Source organism: Pelodiscus sinensis, chromosome 1 (assembly GCF_049634645.1).
Source record: "Pelodiscus sinensis isolate JC-2024 chromosome 1, ASM4963464v1, whole genome shotgun sequence".
NCBI lineage: Eukaryota > Metazoa > Chordata > Testudines > Trionychidae > Pelodiscus > Pelodiscus sinensis.
Window position 1 is genome coordinate 126,727,264 of NC_134711.1, and position 15,768 is coordinate 126,743,031.

The window sequence follows — 15,768 nt, forward strand, 5'->3', positions numbered from 1 at the left end:
GTTCTCTATTAATACTTCACCAACTCAATATCAAGTGTATGATGTATCAAGTGTAAACTTGTCATGCATTATCACCACCTAACCCACGGAGTCAGACAGCTCCTGCAGTATTCTAATCATACCTCTGTCATAGATCATCCCATAAACTAATATGTAGGTTACTCCCAGTACCAAGAAATCAGTACTTAGAATCAGAGAATCATAGAACCATAGAACTGGAAGAGACCTCAGAAGGTCATCAAGTCCAGCCCCCTGCTCTAGGCAGGACCAATTCCAACTAAATCAACCCGGCCAGGGCTTTCTCAAGCCGAGACTTAAACACCTCTAGGGACGGAGACTCCACTACTTCCCTAGGTAACCCATTCCAGTGCTTCACCACCCTCCTAGTGAAATAGTTTTTCCTAATATCCAACCTGGACCTCTCCCACCACAACTTGAGACCATTGCTCCTTGTTCTGTCATCTGTCACTACTGAGAACAGCCTCTCTCCATCCTCTTTGGAACCTCCCTTCAGGAAGTTGAAGACTGCTATCAAATCCCCCCTCACTCTTCGCTTCTGCAGACTAAACAGACCCAAGTCCCTCAGCCTCTCCTCATAAGTCATATGCTCCAGCCCCCTAATCATTTTGGTTGCCCTCCGCTGGACCCTCTCCAATGCGTCCACATCCTTTTTGTAGTGGGGGGCCCAGAACTGGACACAATACTCCAGATGTGGCCTCACCAAAGCCGAATAAAGGGGACTAATGACATCTCTGGATCTGCTGGCAATGCTCCTCTTAATGCAACCTAATAAGCCATTAGCCTTCTTGGCTACAAGGGCACACTGTTGACTCATATCCAGCTTCTCATCCACTGTAACCCCCAGGTCCTTTTCTGCAGAACTACTACTTAACTGGTTGGTCCCCAGCTTGTAACTATGCTTGGGATTCTTCCGTCCCAAGTGCAGGACTCTACACTTGTCCTTGTTGAACCTCATCAGATTTCTTGTGGCCCAATCCTCCAATTTGTCTAAGTCATTCTGGACCCTATCTCTGCCCTTAAGCGTATCTACCTCTCCCCCTAGCTTAGTGTCATCCGCAAACTTGCTGAGGGTGCAATCCATCCCCTCATCCAGATCATTAATAAAGATATTGAACAAAACCGGTCCTAGAACAGAACCTCGGGGCACTCCGCTAGAAACCGACTGCCATCCTGACATCGAGCCGTTGATCACTACTCGCTGGGCCCGGCCTTCTAGCCATCTTTCTATCCATCCTACTGTCCATTTATCCAATCCACATTCCTTCCCTTAACTTAACTTACCCCAGGTCAATTGCACCTTAGATCTCACACCAAACACAATGCTTGTAGCCAACCATATAACAAACTACATGAAGATGTATTAAATAGGAAAAGGAATAAAGAGTTACTTGCAAGGTTAAAACAGGTGTAAACAGAGGACTTACCATTTTAATTTTTAAAGGTAATAGAAGTTTCTATGTTCAGCAAACTTTATACATCCCTTAGGGTTAACTCAGGCCAAGTAGCTGGAGACCTCTTGCTTGTGCTTAGAAATCTTGCCTCCCAGGGTACCTCTACACTGCAGGCTAAAGTCGAATTAAGATGCGCAACTTCAGCTACATTAATTGCATAGCTGAAGCTGAAGCAACTTAACTCGACTTTTGCTCTACACAGCAGGAAGTCAAAAGAAGAACACTCTTCCTTCGACTTCCCTTACTCCTTGTGAAATGAAGGCTACAGAAGTCAGAGTAAGAAGCCTGTTATTTTTAAATAAATATCAGGGTTGCTGTGTAGACGCATACTCTGTTATTTCAAAATAAGCATGCAGTGTAGACATAGCCCCAAACTCCAAGTTTCATAGTGATCCCTAAGTTCCATTTTTGGAGGGAGGGAGGGTATCTCCTTATTTCCAGGTGCTCTGAGCTGCAAGCTTAGCTGGCCAAAGGAATCCATTCATCTGCTCTCCCCAGCCTCTCCCTTGAAGAACATCAAGTATCTTTTGTCATCATTGTCCCACCATAAGCTGTATCAGCAGACCTTCCCTGTTCGGACTCTATAACACTTTCAATTACAGATCAGCATTTCACACTAATTAATGTCTCTCTCCTGACAGATGTTTTACATTAGAGTACACAGATGTTACACGCGAGATTAAAGCATGCAGTAGCACAAGCATTCAATAAGGTCTAAACCAGCATTTTTCAAACTTGGGTCATGTGTCCACCAGCCCATGCCACTTTGTTTTCTTAACATGACTGCTCCGGTATGCCTTGAGTGGTATGAGGCATACCGGAGTGGTCAACAAAGGCTTCCCTTGTCGACCGCGCCGAGTCTAGACTGCCACGCTGTGCCAGATCAGCTGATCGTCAGCACAGCGCGGCGGCCACTTTTATTTTAATGAAACAGGGATTATTTAAATTCCCGCTTCTTTGATTATGCCGAGTAAACTATTTTACATGGCTCCGTCGATGGAGCCATGTAGTCCAGATGTACACTAATTGACTATTTCTTTCCACTTTTCCCTTTCTTTTCCTTCTTCCACCCCTCCCCCCCCATTTATTTAGAAACTGGACATTTAATAACTCCGTTCATCTGAAGAAGTGGGTTGTGCCCACAAAAGCTACTTATTTTGTTAGTCTCTAAAGTGCTGCAAGACTATTTGTTATTTTTTAATTTTTTTTAATATGCATCTGTCATCCTATGTGCGGCCTACTCACTTAATCTTGTTGGAGAAGCTACTCTGATGGTTGTTCCCCAAATTGGTCTATTGTTTGGATTATTCAGAGATTGTATTTCCTGTTTTCTACTTCCACTAGTTGTTGAGAAGTGTTGAAGAAGCAAATTAGCATTACGTTAAAATGCCAAAACCCAGCAAGATGATCAGCAAGGGTGGAGACAATCTATCCACTAAGAAATCAAGTTGCGCTACCTAAGTTAGAAGCTGATAGCTTGGCAAACAAACATTTCAGATTTGTTTTCCCTTGTTTTGGGTGAGAATAAACTTCCAATGAACAAAAGAACATCAGGTCCTGAAACGCTTTTGAGTGCAAGGGTTTGAATGCACTCTCTTAGATACACTGCTAACCCACTTAGATGTTAGGATATGTAAGTACAATCGAGTAAGGGGAAGGTTTGCTTTGAAAAAAAAAAAGTGGCCCTGAAGCCAGGTCCACACCAGCAGCCACGCGTCAACCCTCTAGTTAGCAGCCTGCTAGCGAGTGATGACCCAGGACCCGTGAAGCCCAGACCCAATTTGAGGCTTCACCCTGACTACATATTGGTGGAGTCCCAGAACAGCCAGCTGAGGCCATTTGACCTACTTAGGCCAACAGAACAGGAAGTTATTTGAAAAGCTGCAAGCCACCCTCCTCTGGACTGTGAGCTTGGTATTTCCTGCTCCCGCAGTCACTGGAAACTCATTTCCTCCTTCTTACAGTACTCAGAGAGCAGGATTTAGAGGAACCAGAAATAACAGCCTGCCCCCCATATGAGATCTGCTTGCAGTTATCTGCTAGAGCACGGCAGACCCCCAAAGGAGCTACATGGGGAAGTCACTGGAAAAAAGCAATTTTCCTACCCTCAATATATTGTTTAAGGCTGGGATTTTCAAAGAGGCTATGGGAGTCAGACATCCAAATCCCATTGTAAGTCAATGGAAGTGGAGCCTCTATCTTCCTTGGCCTGCTTTGAAAATCCCAGCCTAAAAGACTGTGCTCTGAAAAGTGAATCCTTAATGGGCATGGAGAGCCTCAGTATTTATTTCCTTAGCAGTTCCTGATCATGTGCTCCTGAGATGTGCTTATTTTCCAAAGAAAACTGCCAAGCCTGTAAACTTTGAGATATGAGAGTCAAGTTGGAGATGCCGAAGTGAGGAAGAACTTGGCATTAAGTTTTTGCCATCACAGCTCAGTTAAAATGACACAAGCCAGAAGAGAACCCAACTCCCTTTCCCCTAGCTGCATTGGCTAACTAGAATGAATAGCAGTAAAAATTATCTTTATCAGTCAAGTCAGAGGCTATAAATCTAACTGCAAAATGGAGGAAGGGGCAGCTGAATAGAAGGTGCCATTTTTACATAAGCACTTTTGAAAATAGTCTCTCACTTTAATATTAAATACAGAAGGTGGGATTTTCAAAAGCACTTGGTATTGGCCTAACTCTGCTCCCACTGAAGTCATGGGTAAAAACTCCAGTGTCTTCTATAAGAGCAGCACTAGTCCAACACAGAAGGTTTTTTTAGAAAATCCCAATCTGAAAAGGGAAGCCTTTTTCCTGAACACTGGAGCTTGCTGTTGCGCTAATATTAATGCAAGTTGGAAACTGGCAGACTGACTCTTCCGCTGGGTAATGACAATGCCTGAGTAAAGCCACAAACAATAGCAGGTTTCAGGAGAAAGTGGCCTGCAGCATTCTATTCAAAAATGCCAAATGCAATAAAAAAAATCCTTAAATAAACTCACCATATTCACAGTTTATTCACTGTGACAGCTGCTTATCTTAATCTTGAGAACTGTCATACTGCTGGGCTGCAAGAGGACAACTGTTTCTGTAAGATCTAGGTCAGGGGCAGGGAACCTTTTTTGGGTTGAGGGCCGCTGACCCACAGAAAAATCAGTCAGGAGCTGCATGTAAGAGAGAACAAACAAACAAACACTCACTGATGTGAGCTCTCCCCAACTGAGAAGGAAAATGACACTCCCCACATTCCTCTTGTACACCAGAACCTAGGGAAGGCTAGTAGATTTTGTGTGCTCCAGCCCCATAAGTGGCTGGCAGGGCCTGGAGCGCCAGCGCAGGCTCCCCAATGCTGGGGGGGATCCCCGAGACCCTGGGGGCCAGATCCAGGCAAGCCAAGGGCCACATCCAGCTCCCAGACATTAGTTTCCCCACCCCTGACCTAGGTTGTTAAATAACCCATAAGCTTTTGCATTCCATGCAGATGTACCTCTTCTAATTGCCTATGAAAGCACACAAGCCGGGGGAATTGGGCAGCAAGGTCAAGTCTTGGGTGACCATGATAATTCCTTTCACATCATTATAAACAGAGATCTTAGCACACTGAGGCCTAACCTGGACAAATAGAACTTTGTTTTGTTTCTTTAATTACAAGCTAGACAGAAGCATAACACAAAACCTTAGGTCTTAGCATTCTCATTGGACTTTGGGCCAGGGATATTGATTTGGAATCCAATCCAAATACAAGTGACCACCCTTTAGTAAGCACTTGATTCAAAGCTCCTGAAATACAATAGGTGTCTTTAAATTTATTCCAATGGGTTTGGATGATGCCTTAGTCTCTCTCCAACCTCAAAGAGGGAAGAGCTATTTTTAAAAAAGTAATAGGGACTTCCTTAATTTAGCCTGCAATTTACTCAATGCTGTATAAGGCTATAGAGAGCAGGGGATGGGACTGAGAAAATACTTTTGTGTGAATAACCCTGGGAAAACAAATGTTTTCTGCACTCATTTATAATTTGTCCCTGAAAACTATGTCCAGCCCTAGTAGTGTGCCTGAAAATAGAGATGGGGATGGATGAAGACTTTGCAGGGAATATTTGTGAAGGTGAGCCTCATCCATTGCAATGAGGGGAGGCAGACATAATGTAATTTGGTGTAATATGGCAATATGGTTCATTCCAAAGGCAAACGATTGGCTCCTGAGAAGTATTTGTAGAAACCCACATGAAAAGTAATTTGGTGGCTATGATACAATAGTATCCAGGTAGGATGCAAACTCCTCCACCAGAGGCAGATAAATTACACTGTAGCATTCCCCTCAATCCAATAGTAATATTTTAACAGAGGCACCCTCACAAGAGCACCCACTAGACCAGTGTCTCTCAACCTTTCCAGACTGCTGTAACCCTTTCAGGAACCTGATTTGCCTTGTTTACCCCCATCTTTCACCTCACTTAAAAATGACTTGCTTACAAAATCAGACAAAAAAATACAAAAGTATCACAGCACATTGTTAGACTATGTCTAGACTACAGCCCTCTTTCGAAAGAAGGATGTAAATTAGACACATCGAAATTGCAAATGAAGCCGGGATTTGAATTTCCTGTGCTTCATTTGCATAAGTGCATCACGGAGTTCTTTCAAAAAATGCTATTTCGAAAGGGAAACCGTGGTCTAGAAGCAGTTCTTTCAAAAAGAAAAGCCTTTGTTGTACTCCTCAAAAAATAAGATTTACAGAATTTTTTGAAAAAGGCTTTTCTTTTTGAAAGAACCAGGTCTAGACCACGGTTTCCCTTTCGAAATAGCATTTTTTGAAAAACGCCATGATGCGATTATGCAAATGAAGCACAGGAAATTCAGATCCTGGCTTCATTTGCAATTTTGATGTGTCTAATTTATATCCTTCTTTCGAAAGAGGATGTAGTCTAGATGTACCCTTAGGCCGTGTCCAGACTCAGGGGTTTTTTCGGGAAAAGTAGCCTTTTCCCGAAAAAACTTCCCCTGCGTCCAGACTCAAGCTGCGTTCTTTCGAAATTATTTCGAAAGAACGCGGCTTTTCTTTCGATGGCGGTAAACCTCGTTTCACGAGGAAGAACGCCTTCCTTCGAAAGTTCCTCTTTCGAAGGAAGGCGTTCTTCAATGTAAAGAGGCCGTCTTCGAAAGAGAGCATCCAGACTCGCTGGGTGCTCTCTTTCGAAAAAGCGGATTTTTCTTTCGAAAGATCCGCGTGCAGTCTAGACGCGATCTTTCGAAAGATGCTCTTTCGAAAGATGCTTTCGAAAGAGCATCTTTCGAAAGAAGCCTGCAGTCTAGACATAGCCTTACTAAAAAAATGCTTATTGTCTCATTTTTATCATATTACAGCTGCCCCTGAGTTACGAACACGTCGACGCAAAGGACGCAAAGGACAAAGGACGCAGTGTGGACGCAAAGGACAGTGTAGATGCAATAATGCCTTCTATCGACAGAACTGTCAACAAAAGACGTTATTCCTCGTAGAATGAGGTTTACATACATCGACAAAACTGCTGTCGACATAACTCAAAGGCAGTGTGGACGCAGGTATAGTTTTGTTGACAAAAGTCCACTTTTGTCAACAAAACCCTGTAGTCTAGACACACCCCAAGAGTTTGGAATCTGGATCACAATATTATGGCTTGGCCTTACCTCATGTATAAATATCCTCCATTTCTATTTAGATCAAATTTACACCCACAAAGGTGATTTAAATATTTTAATTATGAGATTATTAAGGAAGCATAAGATCCTATCAATTTTGAGTTGGATATTAATAGAGATCTATATTATTAGTTAAAACACGGAAGTCAGAGAAGTATTTTTAGTACTGTATTAGGCTTCTTATTTCTGTTCCAATTAATCACATTTTTGTTATTCATTATGCCATTACTTACAACAATCCATGACTTCTACAGCAAATAAAACATGGTAATAAAATCTAGCACTTACATAAGCACCTTAAGTGCAGTATTATAATCCCCATTTTATAGGTGAGGAAACCAAAGCCCAGGGAGATGTGACTTGCCCAAGGGCACCCAGCAAACTCATAACAGAACTAGAAATTGAACCTACATCTACTTATGTCTTAACCTGGTGACTGTGTCACTAGACTATACTGCCACTTAACATAGCATTCCCACTGATTTTTGTAATTGCTGTTTCCCTCACACTCCTGTAACAGTTCAGAATTGTTCAATAGTTTCCAGAATGAGTAATAATCTACAATGTCCATGTATGCGGCATAACTCACAGAAAAAATTAGTATGATTTTAAATGATTTCTTTTACATTTTTGGACCCAGTTCTCACAGAGCTGTGACCTTGGGAGTGGCTGCTATGCTGGGTTTTGGTGAAAATACTTGGCATGGTGCTCAGAAGGAAGATAAGAGCCCTGACTGTACACCATTCCAATTCACCTATTCCAGTTCGCTTATTCCAATACTATCCCTGAGTCGCAAGGAACACCACTTCTCCATGGACACAGGCCCTACCCACCCCATTATCCTAGGAAGGGCTTTTTTGCATGGGGAAAAGCCCATGGTAGTTTGTGTACTAGTTGCCTTGCACTAATTGTTCATGTGGATATACTTACTGACTATGGGCTCATCTAGACTATGCAGAAGATTTGAAAGAGGATATGTAAATTCCACGGGATTTTCCTCAAAAATGAGGTTTACGCAGCTTTTCGAGAAAGGGGCAGCGTTTTGCCAGAAAAAAACACATCTTGACTACTTTCACTTTTGAGAGAGATCCGCGGGAATTTCCATATCCTCTTTCAAATCTTCCTCATACTCTAGATGAGCCCTATGTAAACAGGTATGTCCACGTAGCACAAAACAAACAATACTGCAGCAAGTCTCAGAGTCTGGGTCAATTGACTTGGGCTTGTGCTATATGGCTAAATATAGCAGTGTTAGAGCTTCTGCTTGGACTGGAGCCTCCTCACCAGATTTCAGAGCAGCAGTGCTTAACAGTGCTATTTTTAATCCTATAGCCCAGATCCCCCCGTGTGCCCATCATCAAGGTTCTGAAACTTGCTGCCATTTTTTTTAAGTGTAGACATATCTTAAGAGTGCCTTCGTGTGCAACAGCTTACAGCACCCTGGCAGTACATTAAGCTACACCAGCAAAGGACATTCTCAGCATACAGTAGAGCACTCACACACAGAGCCCTGCAAATCCGCAGATAGCCACACCCGTAGCTCATTTTTGCAGATGCAGATATAAATTTTGTACAGAGCACTAAGATGGTTTCAAGTAAAACTAGGAAGAAGACCCTAGACTGAAGTGATTTCAAGCCAAAGTGAAAGATACGAAAGCATACAAACCAAACACCTCCTAGTATCTCAGTTCTATCAAGATATAGCTTTGCCTAAGACCGTTTCTTACACCAAGTTGTCAGGCTTCTCTGACGAGTTTAGCAGGAGAAACATCTTTCATAAACACAAAGCACCATCTTCTTTGGTCTCTCAGGTGGTAGATCAGCCAAATGGATTTTTGCTGGTCTACACACTCCCCAAAGTTCATTGTCTCTGTCTGAAGGACCAGGGGTGCAGTTTCGTTCCCCCATCTTGAGTTTTAAGCAGTCTTCTTCCCAATTGTAAACAAAGACATCAAGCTAATTTTGTATGTAAATTTACTTGTGCTATCTAAGAAAAAACCTGTTTTACCTTGGTTTGATTCTCTGTTTTGGGCTCTTTAAAGCCATAATTTCACATCAAGAAATGTTACGTTTCACAATGGCAGTAATGATAAGCAGGGTAGGGTGTTTGGTTTTCAAATGATATGAATTTTTTTAAAATTAATATCATGCTAACAACACGTTGAGGCACAACGTATGTCAGTTGCAATATGGTGTGCCCTCCCTGCTTGGTACAGAGGGACTTGTGGGGTCACAGTGTAGGAGCACTAGGACTTAGAAAAATATTCAGGAGATGATCACACATCGTGCAGCAGAACATACAGGGCCAAATTTGAAGGTGATGCACGAGGATGAGTGTAAGTTGCCTGCAAATACACCAGAGGTGGGGGGAGCATGCACAGTGGCCCGGGCAGTACTGAGAGCTGGCTGTCCGGGCAGTACTGAGGGCTGGCTGCCCTTGCCCCACCCCTTCAAACCAAGGCCCTATCCATTCTAGGGCAGAAGCTGCCCCACACACAGGACCCGCAGTGGCTGTCAGCCCCACTGGTTGTGTATTAGTAACCGTGAGAGAGTCCTCAGTAGTAAACCTGAGGTAGCCTAAGCAGGCATGACACACTTAGTCCTTCCAGTCGATGCAAGGTGTATGTTACATCAGATTTGATTCTAGCCTCACCTGGCTCATAGTTTTCAGAGTTTTGTGCAAACAAGATATTCTCCAGTGAGATCATGCCACCTAGTGTTTAAGTACACTTCATCCATTACACAGAACAGCCACCGTGTTCTAAATATTTTAATAGACACTGGAAAAAAATGTGTGGAAAAGAAGAAAGCCACCCTACAGCAAAGTGGTTACACATTAGAGCCCAAATACCTGTCGCCACTTTTGAGACATTGATACAGGAGCAAGATGGAATAAAACGTTTAGTTTCTAAGATACGCACAGTTTTGACTGAAAAATATGTTGGTGAGAAAACAACTCAGATGAAGAGCTGGAAGAGGGAATGGATAAATCTGAGTGAGTGAGAGCCAGGGTGGTGGGTTCAAGTCCCACCCACTCAGGCAGTGGCTGGGCAGCCAACGCCCGCTGCCCCGATATGGACCTAGCTCCTGCATTACTAAAGGGGATTACATCTTCAATTTGTATAGCTCATAAAAGACCTGTTCTGTAACTGGTGTTCTTTGAGATGTGTTGCTCATGTCCATTCTACATAGGTGTGTGTGTGCCTGTCACATGCACCGGTGCTGGAAGATTTTCTGTAAGCAGCACCCCTAGGGGCCGGGATCCCCAGTGCCCCTTGAGCGACGTGCACATGCCACACTATATAGGCCCTCTCCCTCCTCAGTTCCTTCTTGCCGGAACTCTGACAGATGGGAGGAGGGTGGGAGGTTGAATGGATGTGAGCACCACATCTCTAAGAACACCAGTTACAGAACAGGTGACTGTCTTTTTTTCTTCGAGTGCATGCTCATGTCCATTCAATATAGGTGACTGTGAGCAGTGTCTGTGGAGGTGGGTAGGAGTTATGAGAATGCAGACTGCAGTACAGCCCTGCCAAAAGTAGCATCCCCCAGCCTGCTGTGGGATGGCAGAATGAGACATGCAGATATGGACAAACCACCACGTCACCGCCCTACAGATGTCCTGGATAGGGATGTGCACAAGGTACATGGAGGCACCTCTCTTCATTGTTCGCAAGAGGCTTGGGTAGGAGACCAGCAGAAAAATGTCTTGGTCCACATGGAAAACGAAGACCACCTTGGGGAAAAAAGCTGGATGAGGCCAGAGCTGGCCGCTGTCCTTGGAGAACAGGGTATTTGGCGGCTCCAATGTCAGTGCTCGGAGCTCCGACACTTGCCTAGCCGAGGTGATGGCAATCAGGAAGGCCACCTTGAAGGAGAGTAGCAACAGTGGGCATGTGGCCACGGGCTTGAATGGAGGGCCCGTGAGATGCGCCAAGACCAGGTTCAGGTCCCACTGCAGGAGAGGGCCTCTGACCTGGAGGTAAAGTCACTGCAGGCCCCTTAGGAACTGAGAGGTGACATCATGGGAGAACACTGAACAACCTTGCATGGGTTGGTGAAACACAGAAATGGCCGCCAGGTGAACTTAAATGGTAGCCATGGTAAGGCCTTGCCACTTCAGGTGTAGCAAGTAGTCCAGGATTTCCTGAAGGGAGGCCTCTGTCAGAGCCACACCCAGGTGTTGTGCCTCTACAGAGAAATGGGTCCATTTGGCGGCATAGGTGGACCACATTGAGGGCTTTCAATTCTCAAGGAGAACCCTCTGGACATCACCCGAATACACTAGCTCCTGTGGGTTCAACCACAGATGAACCACGCTTCAGGTGGAGTGAGCTGAGGTTCAGGTGGAGCTAGCGTCCTTGGTCTTGGGCGAGCAGGTCCAGCTTGAGTAGCAGGCTCTGGGGTGTGCAGGACACCAGGTTCAACAGTACCACGAACCAATGCTGGTGAGGCCAGCCCGGTGTGATGAGGCTCACAGTTGCCTTGTCCCTCAAACTTCTGCAGGCTAAACCGGGAGCTGAATCAGCTGCACTTTGCATTGTCTCTCGTTGCAAAGAGGTCCACTAGAGGTGAGCCCCAGACGCAGGAGGCAGCCACTTGGAGGTGGAGAGCCCACTCGTGGTGAGAGGAGAACTCTCTGCTGAGACAGTGTGAGATCGCATTTCGAACCCCTGGGAGGTGACAGGCTTCCAGCATAATGCCGTGCAGGATGTGAAACTCCCAGAGCCGCATAGCCTCTCTGCAGAGCTCTGGAGACCAGGCTCCTCCTTGTCTGCTTATGTAGTACATGGTGGCGGTGTTGTCTGTGAGGCTGCGCACCACTCAGCCCTGGAGGTGATGTAGAAACACCTTGCACATATGCCTGATCACCCCCTTAGCTCTTTTATGTTTGTGGAGCGCTCTCTCTGAAAGGGACCGCCTGCCTTGGGTGTGAAGAGTCCACATGTGGGCTCCCCAACTGCAGTCTGAAGTGTTAGCTACCAGCTCTCTCGAGTGCAGTTGAGGATGATATGGAACGCCCAATGTATCCTAGTCTGGGTCTGACCACAGCGAACAGGACAAACACCTTGACATCTTTCCAGGGAGTGTTTTTCTGGCATGTATACCGAGACCAACTACAGCTGAAGAGGCCTCATCCCAAATCTGGCCAGTGGGCACTACGTATGTGCATGCCACCATATGACCCCCGCTCTGTAAACACTCTCGCGCTGTAGACATGGGGCAATCGTGAACTGATGCATGAGGGTCAAAAGAGCCTCGAATTCCCCTTGCGAGAGCGATGCTCTGGCCATAGTGGAGTGAACCGCTCCTATGAACTATGTCCTCTAGGTAGGTACCAAGAGGGATTTTTCTTTTTTATTAGCAGGCCTATCTGATGGCATGTGTCTAGGAGGAGATAGCTGTTGTGCTGGACTTTTTGCCTTGATGGGCCTTTGACGACTAAGTATGGTTGTCCAAGTAAGGGTACACTTGAACACCTTGACATCTCAGGTATACCACCACCACTGACACGCATTTGGTAAAAACCCTGGGGGCCATCGACAGTCCAAAGGGCAGGACCACAAATTGGAAGTGATTCCTTCCACCTACAAATCTCAGGAAGCACCTGTAGCCCTCAAAGACGGTGATACGGAAGTAGGCATCCTTGAGATCGAGGGCAGCATACCAGTGCTGGGACAGGGACCAGAAGCAGGACGAGCTTTTATGACTGGACAGGCTAGGTGCCGGGGTATGTGGAGAGGGGTCCTATTGGTGGTGCGGCGAATAGGGAGAGTCACTATCTCCTCAGCACCTCTGGAGCCAGGGGGTGCATGTCTGCATAGGTCTGCACGTCGACTCCAGCGACGTGGAAGATCATGCATCATGCCTATGGGGACTTTGGAGTGCTCTTCTCTTGGACACTGGAAGAAAGTGGGATTGGACTGTGCCTGGAAATCAGGATACAAACAGTGGTTTACCCCAGTGCCGGAGCCCTGTTGGCATCGGGGGTGGTACTGGCTTATGTCCTGCACGGCCTGGAAGGCCTCCGGCATGGAGGGGAAACAAACCAACACAATGATAGCGACCTGGATGCTAGGCTCAGTGCCTTTTGAGGTGTCTCTAGCCTGTCCACTTGCTGGTCACCTTATCTTTGCAAGGGGACTTGTCTCTGCCCGGCTTCCTAACAGGCTTAGACAGGGCCATGGGCGACAAACAGTGCTGAGCCGTCGATGTCAGCAGTGTGCTGCGCACCAAGGCATTAGTACCGAGTCCAACAGTTGATCTTGCAGGACTAGTGTAGACTCCATTAAGAGCACCTTGAGACGGATACTACGCTCTTTAATAGTTCTGGGACGGAAGGACCTGCAAACGCGACACTTGTTCAAAAAGCGTCCTTCCCCCAGGAAGCATAGACAGTCAGCATGCGGGTTGCTAACTGGCATGGGCCTGCAACCAGCAGCACCAACTTCAAAGGCAGGGGAGCGGGGCATGCCCGTCCCCCATGCAGAGTCTTCACGGGGTAGAAGATTAACAGCTCACAGGTACTTCGCAGTTTGTTAATGGGGAACTTGGGTGCAAAGGGAGCACTTGCAGTCTAGGCTGGAGCATACTGTTCCAAGCACTGGCACCAAGAAGAAACTAAGGAGAGACCAAGGGGTACCCTACATAGCACAGCATACATGCACCACTCCAGGGGGTGCTTGGGACCCTAGTCCCTATGGGTGGTGTATAGGGAAAAAACTTCTGGCACTGGTGCATGTGGCAGGCACACACACCTATGTTGAATGGACACGAGCAAGCATCTGAAGAACAAAGAAAACTTTTTTAGTTGCTGTACTAAGGTGGCATTTGACTCATTAAGAGCAATCATCATTTTCCTATTGGAGGAGTTGCAGAGAGAGAGGGGAAAGACTTGCACATGTGGTGGTTGTGTCCAAGCATTAGACTATTTGGGAAAAGATTATTAAAGAGATTAATCTGATCTCAAAATCCCAGATTCTTAGAGAATCCTTGACCAGCTTATTTAATGCTCCAGTAAAGGATCTACATTTTTAAATTAAAACAAATTACTTTTTTAATAAACTTAAAAAACAACAAATGGTCTGGTAGCACTTTATAGACTAACAAAACATGTAGATGGTATCATGAGCTTTCGTGGGCACAGCCCACTCTGGTCATCTGAAGAAGTGGACCGTGCCCACAAAAGCTCATACCATGTGTCTTGTTAGTCTATAAAGGTCTACCAGACCATTTGTTGTTTTTTAAGTTTATCCTGTACAGACTAACTCAGCTAGCCCCGAAGCTACTTTTTTAATGTTAGCAGCTCTTGCTATTGGTTAGTAGGAAAAAAAATTGACTTCTATGGAATTATGGTAAAATATAGATTATCCTTGTAATGGAAAATCTTTCACATCAAGTGCACACACAAGAGAAGATAGTCAATTAGAAAATTTGATCACTACTTTTAGCATACTTAGACTGCCTCCTAGCCAGCAAGCCTCAATCTTTCATCAGGTTCTTTGAATATTATCTTGATTCTGAATGAGTAATAATGCAATATGTTACATTTTATTGTGACTTTGCCTTGATCAGGTTTTTTTTTAAAATAAGGTACGATTTGGGAAATTTGGGAGTATATTTGTTTAACTAGGCAGCACTGGAACTATTAAATCAGAGGTCAGCAACCTCTCCAAAGTAGCATGCCAAGATTTAACCCTCCTGCTCTGGGCTGTGCCGCTCTCCCAGGATGGTCTCACCACTAATTACATAATTACGCCCCAGCCATTTTGCTAGTGCTGCAGCTGGGGAGAACGGTTGAATTTAAATAAATTAGGATCTGGGTGGAAGGTGGGGTGCAAGACAGGTGAGGAGGGCAGAGTCTGGAAGGGAGTTTGGTGGCAGAAAAAGGGGAGGGGTGATGAGAGGGAGTTTGGGGCAGGAGGAGTAACACAGAAAAGGTGGAAGGGTGATAATACAGCCAAATAGCTAGTTGGGGAGGGAGGCAAAGAAGTAGGGAGTAAAGGAAAGTGCAGCTACTGCAAAGTAAAAGTATAGACCCCCCCACTCACATCTTCCCTCAGCCCCATGATCCCCCCAGCCTGATTCCCTGCATTGCTCTATGCCTCTCAGTGCAATCCCTGGCTCCCTCTCATCCTGCCCCCACATCCTCCTTCACCCCTCCACCCCCACTGGCAGGACAGCAGCACTGGGACTCGCAGCCCCAGGGGAGCAGCGCTGGGGGGAGCAGGGGTGCAGAGTGTTTTCCCTACCTGACCCCGCCCAGCCATTTGCCTGCAGGCTGAGGCTATGTTGCTAGGGCAGGCAGAGCACAGGGCTGCCCAGCTCCAGCTGGCTCCAGCCCATCCAGGAGCAGCGGAGTGCTGGGGAAGGGGCTCCCTGCACACAGCCTACAGGGAGCAGTATGGCGCAGCCTGGGTCTCACCGTGCCACATGTGCAGGCTGCCCAGCCCCAGCTCTGCAGAGTAGGCCCAGGCCTAGCCCCGCCCCCTCCCGAAGCAGAGCCTGTAGCTGGGAGAAGGGGTGAACCCCTTAGCTCCCGGGAGCTGCACACCCAGTCCAAGCAGGGGCAGCACCAGGGACACACGTGTCTCTCCTACCCCAGCAGGAAGCCGGAGCTGTTACTGCAGC

General features: G+C 46.0%; 1 protein-coding gene across 1 annotated transcript in view; it reads right to left on the reverse strand.

The window, feature by feature from the left end:
• CRACR2A (calcium release activated channel regulator 2A) overlaps window positions 1-15,768 on the reverse strand; it is a 122,776-nt gene that overhangs the window by 104,198 nt on the left and 2,810 nt on the right. The window contains exon 3 of the mRNA XM_075900589.1: window positions 4,461-4,622. Coding sequence (XP_075756704.1) covers window positions 4,461-4,463 — 3 coding nt within the window. The 5' untranslated portion in view covers window positions 4,464-4,622. The remainder of the gene's footprint in view (window positions 1-4,460; window positions 4,623-15,768) is intronic.